Source organism: Phyllostomus hastatus, unplaced genomic scaffold, assembly GCF_019186645.2.
Source record: "Phyllostomus hastatus isolate PE091 unplaced genomic scaffold, TTU_PhHast_1.1 phas_contig_210, whole genome shotgun sequence".
NCBI classification, from domain to species: domain Eukaryota; kingdom Metazoa; phylum Chordata; class Mammalia; order Chiroptera; family Phyllostomidae; genus Phyllostomus; species Phyllostomus hastatus.
Genome location: NW_025333737.1, coordinates 38,951,981 through 38,965,950, shown reverse-complemented (window position 1 = coordinate 38,965,950; position 13,970 = coordinate 38,951,981). Strand labels below are relative to the sequence as shown.

Genomic DNA, 13,970 nt, shown 5'->3' with positions numbered 1-13,970 from the left:
GGACAGGGCGGCATGCCGGGCGTGTGCGAGTCTGGGAGCAGGGACCAGGGACCCTGCAGGCGTCCTCCCCTCCCCCTTGGGGGCTGCCAGCCTTCGAGGGGCTGCAGTTCCCTCGTGTGGGGAGGTGCTCGCACCACAGGCCTCATGCTCCCTCTGAGGAGGACAAGGCTGTCAGTGAGCCTCTGGGATGGAAATGTTCTGTGACAGCCCCCTGAAGGGAAACTAGAAAATGAAAAGTGATCTTTGCTTCTAAGCAGATGTCACCTGACACCAGGCTTCTCACGCCAGCCATGGGTGCCCCCGCGCACGGGGCTGGTGGCCTCTGGGAGCAGTGGTTTGGGGCGGAGGGCAGGTGGGACTCACCTGGCGATGGCCCTCACGGCGTCCCGCCTAGACTCTGCAAAGCTCAGGTTCTCCGGGGAAATGCGGGTGACGGCTCCCAGCCCCTCTAGAACCTGCAGAGCAACCACCAGTCACCCACAGACCAGCGGCCACGGGACAAGTGTCCTTTCCACGCAGGTGGGGGTGGGCCCTGGGGCTGTGCTGCTGTGTCTGCCACAGGGGTCGCCTCCAGCCGTCCCACTGCCCAGAGCCGGCACCTGTGACAAACGCAGCAGCTCCTGTAACCTGATCTGTTGCTGCCCGAAAGGACAGTTCCGTCCTGAGTCTGGGGATCCAATGTGCGGCGGGCCCCACAGCACACTGGGCAGGGGGACGGCCCAAGCGAGGGGACGCCTGGGGGGTGGGTCAGCAGGTGCCCCGACTGGGGGACACAGGAGCTTGGTGGCCGTGCTGACCAGTGGCAGCGGGCACCCGCTCTTGCAGGAAGCCAGGACCCAGCCAGGGTGCCGGGACGGCGATGGCCGACGCAGAGCTCGCGGCACACGTTCCAGGGTGACCCCGAGGAGGCTGGTCAAGAGGTAAAGGGCGGTGGGGAAGGGTGTGCCAGCGTCCGTCCCCAGGGTGAGGGCCGTGCGCAGCGGGAGGTGCTAGCCCGGATCTCGGTGAGGCTGAAAGAAGCCCCCGCCGTCCCTGCCCTCCGCGCTCAGGCAGGAGGCAGCGGCGTGGGGAGCATCTTCGGCCCTTCCCTGCCGCAGACGGCAAGGACAGGCGGCTGCTGGGCACGGCTCCGCACCCTGAGGGACCGTCTCCAGGGGGCTCTGCCGCACGCATACGCGGTCTCAGGCCAGGCGTGTCTGCCCCGAGCAGAGCTCCCCGCCCTCTGTCCCAAGCCCCCACCACCTCGGAGGCCAGGTGCCTCGCACAGCAGGAAGCTGACTAGTCGTGTCCTTGCAAGGCGAGCAGAGACCGCTGCATAGCCCTTGAGAAGCAGGGCCTGCCCCTGGCTGGCCTGCCTCTGGGGGCGGGGGCGGGGGTTCCTGGGGCGAAGGGGACGGCAGACCCAGCACCCTCCGACTCTGGCCGTGGGCAGGGCCAGCACCTGGACACGATGCAGGAGCAGTTTCTGCGCCAAAGAACAGCTCCCCCCGCCCTGAAAACCGGAGGTCGGCTGCCACTGCCATCCCCGCCCCTCCTCACAGCCCCGGGGGCTGGTGTCAGGGGCTCCTTCCCAACCAGGGGCACAGGGAGGTTTACCAACAGGTCACCCCACCCGCCCCTCGAGGGCCTGCCTGCGGCGGCCTGCACGGACGCCCCTTCCCTGCCAGCACAGCCTCACCTGCCGGAGCCTGCCACGCAGCAGGAAGCTGGGCAGGGCCCCCAAGGCCAGCGAGAAGCCGCAGCGCGCCATCTCCTCTGGGCTCTGCAGCTCGGCCAGACACTGCTCGACCAGGCCCCCTGCAGAGAAGCCACAGGATGAGCCACCACGTCCCTGCCTCCCGTCCACGCTCGTCACGGACGGTCCAGGGACAGATCAGACAGCGCCCAAGGACAGGAGGAACCAGGGCCGGCTCCAGAAGCAGACGTGTGTGTTCAAAGTGGTGAGAACCAAAGTGGGTTTAAGGAAAGGACTGTGAGTAGGTGCTTCAGGGTCTCCGCAAGCAATGGCGACACAAGTTCTCCCTTTGGAGAGTCAGGCCGGGAGGGTTCCTCGAACCCCGCAGCCCCAGCTCTCCCTGTGTGCTCGCCAAGAGGACAAACGCTCACCAGGCAGACACTGCCTCCCTCAGCAAGGAGAGCAAGCGCAGGGCCACGCCAGACACCGCAGCAGCGTGCGGGTGCCCGGGCAGGCAGGGCGCAGGGTCAGGCTGAGAGCGAGCAGTGGCGGGGCCATGCCTCCCGAGGTGGGAAGAGCCGTCATCAGAACCGGGCAGAGGCTCCAGGGGAGAAATGGGAACGGCCCTGGAGATCGGGGCCCAGTCCAGAGCCTGAGGCGGGTGGTGAGTAGCCAGACCTGCTCCGAGAACCTGCAGCTTGGGGGAGAGGGCGGCGGGCCCGCGCTCTGCCCCGTCTGCTGCGACCAGAGGTGGCGGCTGTTAGCGCGTCCGCTCCAGCCGCGCCCGACTCCTGGGGCGTGTACACGGGACCCCCGCGCTGTGCCCCCGTGTCCTTGCACGTCAGGCGGGACACAGGGCAGCGGGAGCCCCAGGCGCACGTACGCTGACGCTGAACTGACCCCCTCCCCCCCGTGCACACCACTGTCCTGTCTCCACGCGGGGCCCTGTGACACGGCGCCCTTCGGCCTACGCGTGGCCTTTCCCCGTTTTCAAACATGGACTGCAAAACAACGTGACTGTCTCTGTAGGTAAAATACCTGCAAAAGGATACAGGAAAACCTTCCTTTGGGAAACCTGCCAGAATACCAAATTATAAAATGTCCCATCTTCGGAGAAAGTCACGGCAAGTCTGCTGCACACGCGATTTTACGCACTCACAGCCACCTGAGATGTCGCCTGCGTGGGGAGGGACCGGTGCCTGGCCTCTGAGTCACGGGAAGGAAGGCCACAGGCGGCAGGGAAGGGGCTGCAAGGCTTTCGGAGGTGCGGGTAACCCTGGCGGGGGAGGTCCTGCGAAGGGCACCGTGCAGGGGGGTGCCGGGGACGCCCGGGTGCCGGCTGGGCAGCGCAGCAGCACGCGCGCTGGCCCCGTGAGCGGGGAAGAGCCCGCAGGGCACATGAAAACTCCAAAAGCACGTTCAGCCAGGAAGAGCAGACGCTGCGCTGTCACCACGGGCTGAGCCGGTGGTCGTGGGGCGGCAGAGCAGACGGCCCTGAGCTGACCAGACACGGGTGTCAGGGACACGTCAGCACGCGGCGCACACAGAGGTGCGGGAGAGCGCACAGTGGAGGCGGAGGAGGACGAGGGACAGAGGCAGGAGGAGGACCTGATAAAAGGGGGGAAACAGTCCCCTTGGAAGAAGAGGGGACTCCGCACGTCACCCAGCGGCGCTGTGTCCTGGGGAGGCCGACCTCCAGGCCGGGCCGGGAGAGACGCTCCTCCGTGCTGCTGCGCCCACCCGGGGAGCGGGGCGCGGGCCCGCCGGGGGGGTCGGGTCCCCGAGCCGAGCCGCTTGCCCCTCATGGTCCCCCCACACCCCCAGAGGACTGAGGGCCGTCCGCCCGGCAGCCACTCACCGTGCCCAGCGCCGGCCGCCTCTCCGGGTCCCTCGGCGTAGTACTCGCTGCAGAGGGCAGCCAGGGCGGCCACGGCCGCTTCCTGAAACGACGTGGGACGTGAGACATGAGCGGCCCCGCAGCCCCCGGGCCCCCTGGGCCACTCTGCGGTCGGGCCCCCGGTTCAGTTGGGGGGAAGCTAACGTGCATCGCTCCTTCCGGCACATCTGCTGGTCGTCGTCTGCCGGGGAGCTGTACCTGCCCTCCTTTCCAAACAATCATAAGCCAAGCACAGCACTTCCTTTTCCTTCCATGCTGTGCAAATTTTGTGCCTTACAGTGTGAACAGTTAATAATAAAGTGGCATTTTTCTTCCCCAGCGCAGGTCGTGAAAGGGAAGGTGCATGTAACACCCCAGACAGGATTTGGGCAAGGACCCTGGGCAGGCTGCACGGGGAGCTGGGGGCCCAGCGGCCCCAGGACCAGGAGGGGCTCCTCAGCGCCGGAGCCCAGCAGGGCCGCACAAGCAGGGTGGAGGGTGGGAGGCGGCGGGGACGCGGGGAGGCCTGCCGGGGCCGCAGGCCGCCTCCACTCCCCAGAGCGGGAGCAGCCAGAGAGGCTCGGGGCACACGGAGGGGCCTCATCGCGGGCGTCACGCCGAGAGGCCCCGTGCACCCACGCCAACAGCCGACAGCGCCAGTACCAGGGCTGGCATGCCTCGGTCACGGGTGTCTTCTGACAGGGAAAGGTGGTGGCAACGGTCCTGAAGCCCTCACACGCGGCCAAGGAAACTGTCCTTACATTCCACGCAAGGACAAATCACTGAAGGAGAAGGACGCTGGAGAAGCACCCTGCTAATAACCCCGGCAGCGAGGCCGAGACGCCCGGGGGGGGGGCAGAGACGTCCACTCGCGTCTCCCGTCCTCGACCCCGGAGCCAAGTCCCCGAGGGCCTCGCCTGGCAGGCCCTGTCACCTGTCCCCAGCGTGGCCCGGGGCCCCGCACACGCTTCCCAGAAATGACCCACGTGACAAGCACAGTGGGACTCCAGCTGCAGCTTGCTCACCTGCGTGTGGCCTCACACACGCCGCTCCCCACCCCGCGGGCCTCTGAGCAAGAGGACGCAGAGCTCGGGGTGTGAAGGGAGAAGGCTCGGGGGAGGGTGACCCCGGAAACAGCAACCCAAAAGCCTCACACGCTCTAGTCTCCCGTCGCTGAGCTACTTCTCCCGGCTACGGACCCCACACACAGAGCCACCCGGAAGCCCGAGTACACTGACGGTCCCGATCACATCAGTGCGACCCACAGTGCAGTCTTTCAAAACAAAGACTAAAAAATAACGTCACGCTCAATACAGTGCAGCAACTGGAAAGACCGTGCCTACCACACCTTGATCTGCTGTCTGGAATGACTGGAAATATGGTGGAGATGCCTCAGAGTGTCGTTTATCAGCCACTGCCAGCCATCTGTCAGAGACACAGAACCCGTCACCAGGTCACTGCTGAGACTCCTCAGATACAACGAAAGTCAACAACAGGCGGATCTCCTGCCTCTCAAATCAAAGCAGGTGGTCAACACTGTAAACACTGAGGTGGGTCTGGAGAGAACCTGACCATCCTCCAGGCCATACAGACTCCGAGGACTTCAGGTTCAAGGCACAACGGGAGCCCGGGCTGGTGTGGCTCAGTGGATTGAGCACCAGCCTGCGAACCACAGGGTCGCAGGTTCAGTTCCTGGTCTAGGTGGGGCACATGCCTGGGTTGTGCGCCAGGTCCCCAGTAGGGGGCGCGCGAGAGGCAACCACACATTGATGTTTGTCTCCCTGTCTTTCTCCCTTCTCCTCTCTAAAAATACAGTTTTTAAAAAAAATTTAAAATAAAGGAAAACTTTTGTTCTTTAATGACACCTGCAAGCTTCAGGTGGACCTTTCCTGTGCATCCCCCTCAGACAACCCCCAAGTCCCCACCAGTAAAAACCCAAACGTTCAACCCAGCGAGGCCCCACACTTGGCAGTGAGGCTGAACCCACTGTTTTCTGAGGCTGCGGGGCAGCGATGGCGCAGCGCAGGTGCGTGTGCGGCTCGTGTGCGCGCCCCGGACATGCCAGGCGGCACAGGGCCTGTCCTCTGCGCACGGGCAGCCCCCCACCCCGGCCGCCTCCCCTGGGCCTGCGAGCACCAGGGTTGGGTGGCGGGTGCCTGTCACTGACAACAGGTTCTTGTGGCCACTTGAAGGCCGGCATCCCAACGTCATGAAACTTTACCTTCCGTCCATGGAAAAAAAGTTTCATTTTTACTTTCCAGTCTGCAGGAGCCCTGGAGGAAAATGCCGCGTCAGTCGCTGGGGAGAGGCACCTACCGATCACGGCATCGCCTCTGAAGGGCATCCGGGAGCGGGACAGCTTCTCTATCAGGACACACACTGGGGAGAAAGAAGACAAAGGCAACATCACTTCTCCCAGAGCAGCTGCCGCAGCGCCCACCTTGCTGTCCCCGTGTCCTGCACCTCGGGGTGGGGACGGGGTGGCCACCCCCACCATCGGGCAGGGAGTTGTCTTTGCGATCACTCCCCACCCTGGCCTCGGGGGGCACATCTGTCACTCAGGACCTGCGAGCCCCCACCTCGCCCGCTCTCCTCTCTGGGGGGGAGAGGCCCGTCCGGACCTGAGCCCGGCGCCTATGACAGTCCGCCAGATAAGTAGGTGGGTCCTGGGTTTTCCAGGTTTAGCTGAAAAGGCATCAGGAAATCTAGATGCTTGCATGCTGGCGTCAAGTGAGTCCCTTGCAAACATTTAAAAATAACCTGAGAAATTATTCTTTGCTCTGCAGTTGATGGAAATGTGGGTGGAGAGGCTGAGACAGCCGCGTCCAGCCCTTCTGCGACAGACACAGGCACCCCCCGCCCGCCCTCCTGTCCCAGTCAGCGGCTGCGGCCCTGCGGCCGCTCACACGCAGCGAAGCCCACGGGAGCCGAAAACCAGGGCCTCCGGGCAGCACAGGGCATGGGTGGCGGAGAAGCGCCGCCACCCGCAGGTGCGAAGGCCCAGCTCGCCGCCCGCAGTGCTGAGAGGAGCGGTGTTGACTCCCGTCCCCCGTGGTGGGCACACCAGCCACAGCCTCAGTCGCTCCGACCCACCTGCTTGTCTCATGAGCTCTCCTCCCAGGCCCCTGAAATGGAGTAAAAACATCAGAGTTAAAACCCCTTAGCACCTAAAACAACACAAAAGATCCTTGCCAGGCAACCTCAGCTCTGGACACTAGGGTGCTGATCGTCAGCACACGTCACTGCAGGCAGGACCCCCCTTGGAGGGCGGGCGCTGGCGCAGTGTCTGCCCGCACACCCTGCTTCCCGTTCCCAGCGGAGACCTCGCGCATCGACCAGGCTGTGTAAATCCCACCCCCTTGCAGTGCAGCAACACCCGCTCCGGAGAGGACGGCTTTCTCTTTCAGCTCCCCTGGACACTCAGTGTTGTTTCACAGCAGTTCCACTCACAGAGCGCTGCCTTCCTGGAGGAAGAGGTGAGGAGACGTCCTGCAGCCACCCCCAGACGCCGGCACCCTGCCCGGCGTCACCGGGACGTCCGGCTCTCACTGAGCTCCTCAGCGTGCACTGCGGCCCCCACTGGTGTGCCTCGCACCGGACCGAGTCCGACTTGCACTTTGTAAAGACTGAGGGGACTGAAGGCGCCAGGAGGCCCCACCATCTGGCCCAAGGGAGCACCCCCTTACGCGCCGTGGTGGACAGCACCGTTTTGCTAGCTCGCAGTTACACCTGATTAGTATCTAGCGCCGACAACAGGAAATCGGTGAACGTGAACATAAACAATAAAGCGGGAAATGAATTTCTGAGACTTTGGCTTCGGACCCAGATAAAGAAACAGGGTCCAGGTTTGCCCCCTGCCTGAAACAACTAGAGAACCAGAGGAAACAAAGTGTCAGGCACTGGGAGCCGCCCCGCCGAGGAGGACGCTCCAGGCGCAGAGCAGGGCGTGCAGGAAGCCCCAGGGAGCCGCCCTCCCGCTGAGCCGAGGAGGCCCGGACCGAGGCCAGGACGCGAGGGGGAGGCCGGGAGGCCGAGGGGGCAGCAGGAGCAGCACAGAGGCGGCGCCAGGGCTCTGCAGGGGGCCTCCCAGGCCGCAGCGTGGGCAAGACAAAAAGCTGCCTGAACCTGAGAGAGAAGAAGCGCCTGGAAGGAGGCGGCGGGACACTCCCAGGAACCACGGGGCTGCTGGCAGGGCCTTGGTCGCACACGGGCCCGGCAGCGCCCGCAGCCAGGATCGGCGGGCAGCTGGCGAGCCTGTCCTGGGCCTGCTGCAGGCTCTGAAAGGGCCAGCTGACCCCGACCGACCGACGCGGTGCCCAGCCGCCGCCGCCGCCAGCACGGCCCCGGGAAACGGAACAAACCCAGTCCCAGCGAGGAAAGCCTCGCGCAGCCTGGCGTCCAGCTGAGCACCACCAGGCGACTGCAAGGAGAACGATGGACACAGGCAGATGCAGAAACGCCCAGCCAGCAGCGCGAGCACATGCGGTCAGTGCCGCAGCTTCAGACAGACTCTCCGCACGTCCCAGAAGGGAAGGGAGGCACAGGCACCAGGAGGAGACACTGGAGGTGTAAAGGAGACCAGTGCAACTTCAAACACACACACACACACACACACACACACGCATACCTGGGAAGCAGAACTGCACTGGATGCAACAGAAGTGGGAGAAAACCCACAATAACACAAGGGAGAGCTTGACACAAATCTTGCCACAAGGAAATTCTCCGAGACTAAAGGAATCGTGTAAAAGTGAGAGGAGCTGGTTCAAACAGGCGCCTGGGGGGCAGGCAGGGGCGGCACGGGCAAGGGGGGAGCGCAGCCATGCTGGTGGGTGACGAGGCCCAGGGAAGGGGGGAACCCGCAAACCTGCCTCGACGCGCTAGAGGAGGGGGAAGTGGTTCCGTGCCCCCAAGGCCCAGGGAACAAGTGTAGAAAGAATGAGGGGCTCTGGCCTCAGAATGGCCACGGGTCAAGGCAAGGAGAGAGGTGCTGGAAATCGGGGTCGCTCCCATCTCGAAGCCAGCCCGCTCCCCAGCTCACGCACTGGCACACGGGACCCCGTGGAGGCCGCCCCTGAGCCCGGCGGTCAAACTCAGCCTCACCCCCTCGGGGAGCCGCACTGGCACGCCTGCTCCCCGGGACGGCACGAGTGGCCCCGGCAGCCAGGCCCCGGGGACGCCAGAGCCAGCCACGACGCGGCGACCCAGAGGACACAGAATGCGCGACGTCACTGAGGGCAACCGCCCGGCTCCGTCAGGGGGGGTGCCGCGAGAAGCGGGGAGGGAGGAGGAGTGCTGACGCCAGACGCAGCACAGGAGCCGCAGCCGCTCGCGGCTCCGTGGGGACGGCTCCAGAGGGGACGACCGAGAGACCCCGAGTTCACACCCCCTCTCCGGGGGGCAGCGCCCACGCCTCGGGCGAGGAGGGTGGGGGCGCGTGGTTGCCCGGGACGGGGCCCCTGCCCCTCAGTGACGTGTTCTCTCAAGCTCTGCAGAGGCAACACCAGGCCCACAACGTGCTTCCCACAAAGAAAGTCAAGTAACGCGCCCGTAAGGAGAGACACACTGGAGGAAACCAGGCGAACGGTCAAGACACTGACCGCCGACGAAGCTCGCCCCGGGCCTGCGGGCACCCCACCATGCTCTCCGGCCAGGTCTCCCCCACAGGGGGTCCCACAACTCGCCTCTCCACGCCGACCTCACTGAAGGGTGCTACCCTTTCTGTTCACTCTCCAGACTCGTCACCCAGGGAGAAACCTCACCACCGAAGAGCCGACGTGCACTCAGAACCGGTGAGGCGCCCACGGGTGCCCGCAGACACCTCTGCTCTGCACCGCCGCAGCTCCGACCAGGTCGGGGTCGGGGGGGGGTCCGGGACTCAGACAGGACATGACCGCACAGGGTGTCCCGGACACAGTGGTCCCCGGCCGACGGCGGGTCTGGTGGGCGGTCACGTCCTCGGCCGGCAGCTCCCTGGACAAAGGTCAGACTCTGCCTCCAGCAAGCCCCACCTCGGTCCCTGCCGTCTGAGAGGACGCTTCTCCGACGTCGGTCTCCCGCCCGGTGCATCTGAGGCAGCCCACCCGGGGGACCTCCACGCGGTCCCCTCCTCCAGGCCCCTCGGGAGACCTCGGAGCCCCCCTCGGTCCCCTCCTCCAGGCCCCGCCAGCTCCGCGCACTGGCGCTGTCCTCGGCCACCCCCATCATGTGCACATGGAGGTCTCCCGGCCGCACTCTCCATCCAGTCCCGGAGTCCCCGCTGCCCTTCCCCCGCCCCCTCGACCTGCGACCCGCGGAGTCCCCGTCCCCTCCTTGGGTCGCCTCCGTGACCCTGAGGCGTGAACAGGCTGTCCAAGTGCCGTCTCCAGAGCACTTTCTCAGCGTGTGGGGAGTTTGCTCCCAGCAGCCGTCGTCAGTTTGGCCCTGACAGACCCGAGACAGCGCTCCGCAGGCCCAGGCGTCTCCAGGGGCCGCAGCGGCGGTCCGGGTCCCTGCACAGGCCCCGCTCTCGGGGGAGCTGGAGGCGGGACAAGGCTGAAGTTCACGACCCTACTGCTTTGTTACAGAGCCTCCAGGAAACATGGAAAGGCGAACCACAGACAGGAAGAAGATTCTGGTACCTGCCACGTCTACAAAGAGCTCATACGCAGAACACGTGAGACGCTGACGGCTCGGCGAACAGGCAGACTGGGAGGCCTGCTGACGCGCGGCAGGTCGGACAGCCCCTCCACGGGGAAGGCCGCCGGCCCCAGGGGAGGCCCACCAGCAGGTCAGCTCCCGCCGGGGGGCGGCCCTGACGAGAGCGAGGGGCGGGACACGTCGCCGCTTCTCAGAGTCTGAGAAGCAGAGAGGAGCCACGTGACCCGGCCACGTCGCTCCTGGGCCCTCGCCCCAAAACGAAACCACCCGTCCGCGCCATGTCAGAGCTCACAGCAGCTGTCCCCCAGGCAGCAGCCACAGTGGGGACAACCCAGGCGTCCACCCCCAGAGACCCGGTGGGCACACTGGCACACACACACAACACCCGCCCCCCCCCACACACACACACACCCCCGCAGGTCTCAGACATGATGCTCGGAGACAGACCGGCACGAAGACTGCAGGCCAACCCCGTCCGCCTGCAACTCGGAAAGGACAGTGCTGTAGGGCCGGAGAGCCGACCTCGGGCGGCAGGGCCGCAGGAGAGAGTCAGGGCGGCGAGCCTCCGCGGGCGGGCCTGCCGGACCCCACCGTCTCCGCGCCCCAACCGTCTCTGCACCCCAACCGGGCGGCGCTGCTGTGCTCCAGGCGAACCCCCCACGTGCAGCAGACCGGCGGGGGCAGACCCCTCCCCTCCTCACGGGAAGGGACGGTGACCCACAGCCCAGTAAAAGGACAGAGACAGACGCCGCAGGACCACAGGGCGGAGCTGCCCTCGGCGCCGGCAGGCGAGCCGACCAGCCACAGGCGTCACTCGGTGAAACGCCCGCGGGAGCGTCTGGGTCTGGGCAGCTTACCTGTACAGCTGGCGGTCCCAGAGCTGGAAACAGAAGAAGCGGGAGGTTACTGACGGTGTGAGTTACCTGGACAGTTGGAAGGGAGTGAGTGACGCCGGTGAGGAAACAGGGCCCACTGACCACGCCCCGCGCTGACCGTTGCCCCGAGCGGGGCGGCCTCAAGGACAGAGCCCACTCCACTCTCTGCGAGCACCTCGCTGAACCCTCAGGACAGCCTCACCGGGAGGGGAAACCGAGGCCCTGGGGGCGGGTCTACCCAGGGCTCTGGTGACGCTTGTTCCACTGCGGAACTCAGAAGCCTCGCATGCCCGGGGGCCCACACTGCTCTTCCCCTTGCCTGGGAGGGAACCCCGGGAAGGGGGCTGTGGCCCCCCACACTCCACGGGAGAGGGAAGCCACGGTGCGCGGCCGCACTGCACCCCGGGTCCGTCTGCACGCCGCCACAGCGTTCCGACACCTGGGGGCACAGGCCGGACCCCACTGTGGGGTGGAGAGAGCCTGGCCTAAGTCGCAGAGCAGGGTCAGGGTCAGGGCACACGCCCACGTGAGCGTCTGCGGTCAGCGTGCACCATCGCATGAGGAGTAAGAAGTCAGTCGGGGACAACAGACAGGGAGGCCGTCGAGGCCTCGTCGCGAGTCTGCTGTTGCCCCGCAACACCGGGGCTCACCACCCCAGGGCCCGGGCCCTCTGAGCAGCTGGAAAACAGAAAACCAGCCCCCTCCCCAGAGCAGTGAGCACACAGACTCTGGGCGCCCGCCACAAGGGCACAGCCGGGGACCCCAGGCCTCTGTGCCGCCCCGAGTCCCAGCAGAACCACCCCCGGGGTGGAAACCAGCCCAGGCCACGGAGGATCCTGAGGGAGGAGACGCCAGGCACCCGGGGAGCTCCGTGAGGGGCTGGTCCACCTGCACTGGCCTGGCTGCCCCAGCCCCACCAGGGCTGGACGTTCTGCCCAGGAGACAGACACTCGCCACCTGAGAAGAGATGCTCTCCCTCCCACACAAACCCCACGGGGCTGGTCTAGGGAGAACAGGGACCGCCCCATCCGATGGAGCCCAGGCCGCCCCCTACCCCAGGGCCGCGGAGGGCAGGGAGAGCCCGGGGTGTGGCAGGACACGCCCCCCCCACGCACAGACCTGCTGGTGGATCTGCTTCAGGCCCTGCACCACGGCCTCGTCCAGGTAGTCTGCGACGGGCCTGCAGGAGTCCAGACACAGCGTGTGAGACCTGGGCACCACGGGGCGCGGGCGCGGCGAGCCCTCCCCTTGTCCAGGTGCTTCACCGGCTCCCGCAGGCTCCTGCAGGAGGTCCTCCCCTGCAGCAGCACCCACTCCAGGGAGAGGCCACCGGGACCGAATCGGTAAGGCTGGGACCCACGGGCAGTTCGCTGATGAGTGGGACAGTCCCTTTCGTGGACGAGGAGCAGCAGGCTCCCCACAGCTGGTGTGACCCTTGGCAGAGAGACTGGGTCTGCAGTGGCTGAGGCCAGGGCCCCGTGACAGGCAGGAGCTCCGGTTCCAGGAGGGTTCCCACCATCCACCCCGCTACGGACAAGGGTGACTGCGCCGGAACCACACAGCCAGCTGGCTCCTGCTGGACCCTGGCTGTCTTCCGGGAGATGGGATTTGGGGCTGCAGGTGGAGCACACCCACGTGACTGATCCCAGCAGAAACCTGGGCGCACCTCCCGGACCCTCCTGGTAGACGGCACCTCCACCTGCACAGCCCGTGCGGGGGAGCAGGCGTCCTGCTGTGCGGGGGAAGACCACCAGCCCTCCCGGTAAACTCAGTCCCTCCCCTGTCATGCTGCCCCCACACTCCCAGGAACCACCTACTGACAGCGATGCAAATTACACAGTTTTTCTTAAATTGCTGTTTAAGCAGCAAGTTACACTGTCCCGCTGTCCCTGGTGGAGGGGCTTTTACTGCAGAGGACAGGAGGCGGGACAGAAAGGCCAGAAGATGAAGTGGTGCCGTCCCCGACACCCTCGAGTGTGGGCCTGCCCACAGGGCCCCGTGGCTGCCTCACTGTCCGTGCCTGCTCCCCATGGAGGAGGTTCTTAGAGGAAACTTGGAAGTCTACGCTCCGGAGTTTTCAATCAGTACAAGGACAAAGGACGAAGGGCAAAGGTCACCAAGCACATGGGCTACTCAGCACCACCTCGTCTCCAGGAACCCCTTCTTGCTCCTGTGACCTCACTCACACTTCAGGACACGTGTGCTGACCTGGACACAGCCACGGGCCGCGTCCCGTGCCAAGGACACTGCGTGTCCATCGAGGCCGAGGCCGACCCCCCACCCACAAAAACACAGCGATGCACTGAGGGCTCGACAGTGGCCGGCGCTGTGGCACTCCAGCGTTCTCACGGTCGGGTGCTCCTGCACCCTCGGGAGCCCCCGGCACAGTGCAGGTGTCACCGTGATGGGTGCAGGACTCCCTTCCTCGTGGCACCTGCTACACAGCCGTCCACCCGTACGGGCGCTCATGGCCGACAGCGGCCCCAGCTGGCCACATGCTCACTGCCGCCCCGAGGGAGAGGCGTGTGGTCCAGCGAAGGCCGCAGCTCACCAGAGGAGAGAGGGCCAGTGACAGGCCACGGAGTGAACTGTGGGACTCTGGGGTCAAGCTCTCTGGTTCAGCAGGAGGACAGGGCTTCCCCTACCTGTTCTGCCGCACGGCCAGCGCGCACAGGCTGTGGGCGACCTCGGCACAGGCGAGCACAGCCCCGTGCCGGGTGTGCAGGTCCGGGCTCCGTGTCATGGACAGCAGGCGTGGGAAAACTGCAAGGACAGGAGAGGAGATGTCCCAGGAGTGCACTCCACAGCCCCGGAGCCGCAGCTTCCCCGAACGCACGAGTGCAGCCCCGCGGAGGCCGTGAAAGCGGACAGCGTCCAAGCCGAGAGAGCTCCCGTCCGGCACTCCC

General features: G+C 65.8%; 1 protein-coding gene across 1 annotated transcript in view; it reads right to left on the bottom strand.

Moving 5' to 3' along the window:
* TBCD (tubulin folding cofactor D) overlaps window positions 1-13,970 on the bottom strand; it is a 111,514-nt gene that overhangs the window by 12,593 nt on the left and 84,951 nt on the right. The window contains exons 20-28 of the mRNA XM_045836285.1: window positions 13,710-13,827; window positions 12,184-12,244; window positions 11,047-11,069; window positions 6,645-6,676; window positions 5,868-5,930; window positions 4,900-4,976; window positions 3,534-3,615; window positions 1,679-1,797; window positions 364-455 (exon numbers count right to left, since the gene is read on the bottom strand). Coding sequence (XP_045692241.1) covers window positions 364-455; window positions 1,679-1,797; window positions 3,534-3,615; window positions 4,900-4,976; window positions 5,868-5,930; window positions 6,645-6,676; window positions 11,047-11,069; window positions 12,184-12,244; window positions 13,710-13,827 — 667 coding nt within the window. The remainder of the gene's footprint in view (window positions 1-363; window positions 456-1,678; window positions 1,798-3,533; window positions 3,616-4,899; window positions 4,977-5,867; window positions 5,931-6,644; window positions 6,677-11,046; window positions 11,070-12,183; window positions 12,245-13,709; window positions 13,828-13,970) is intronic.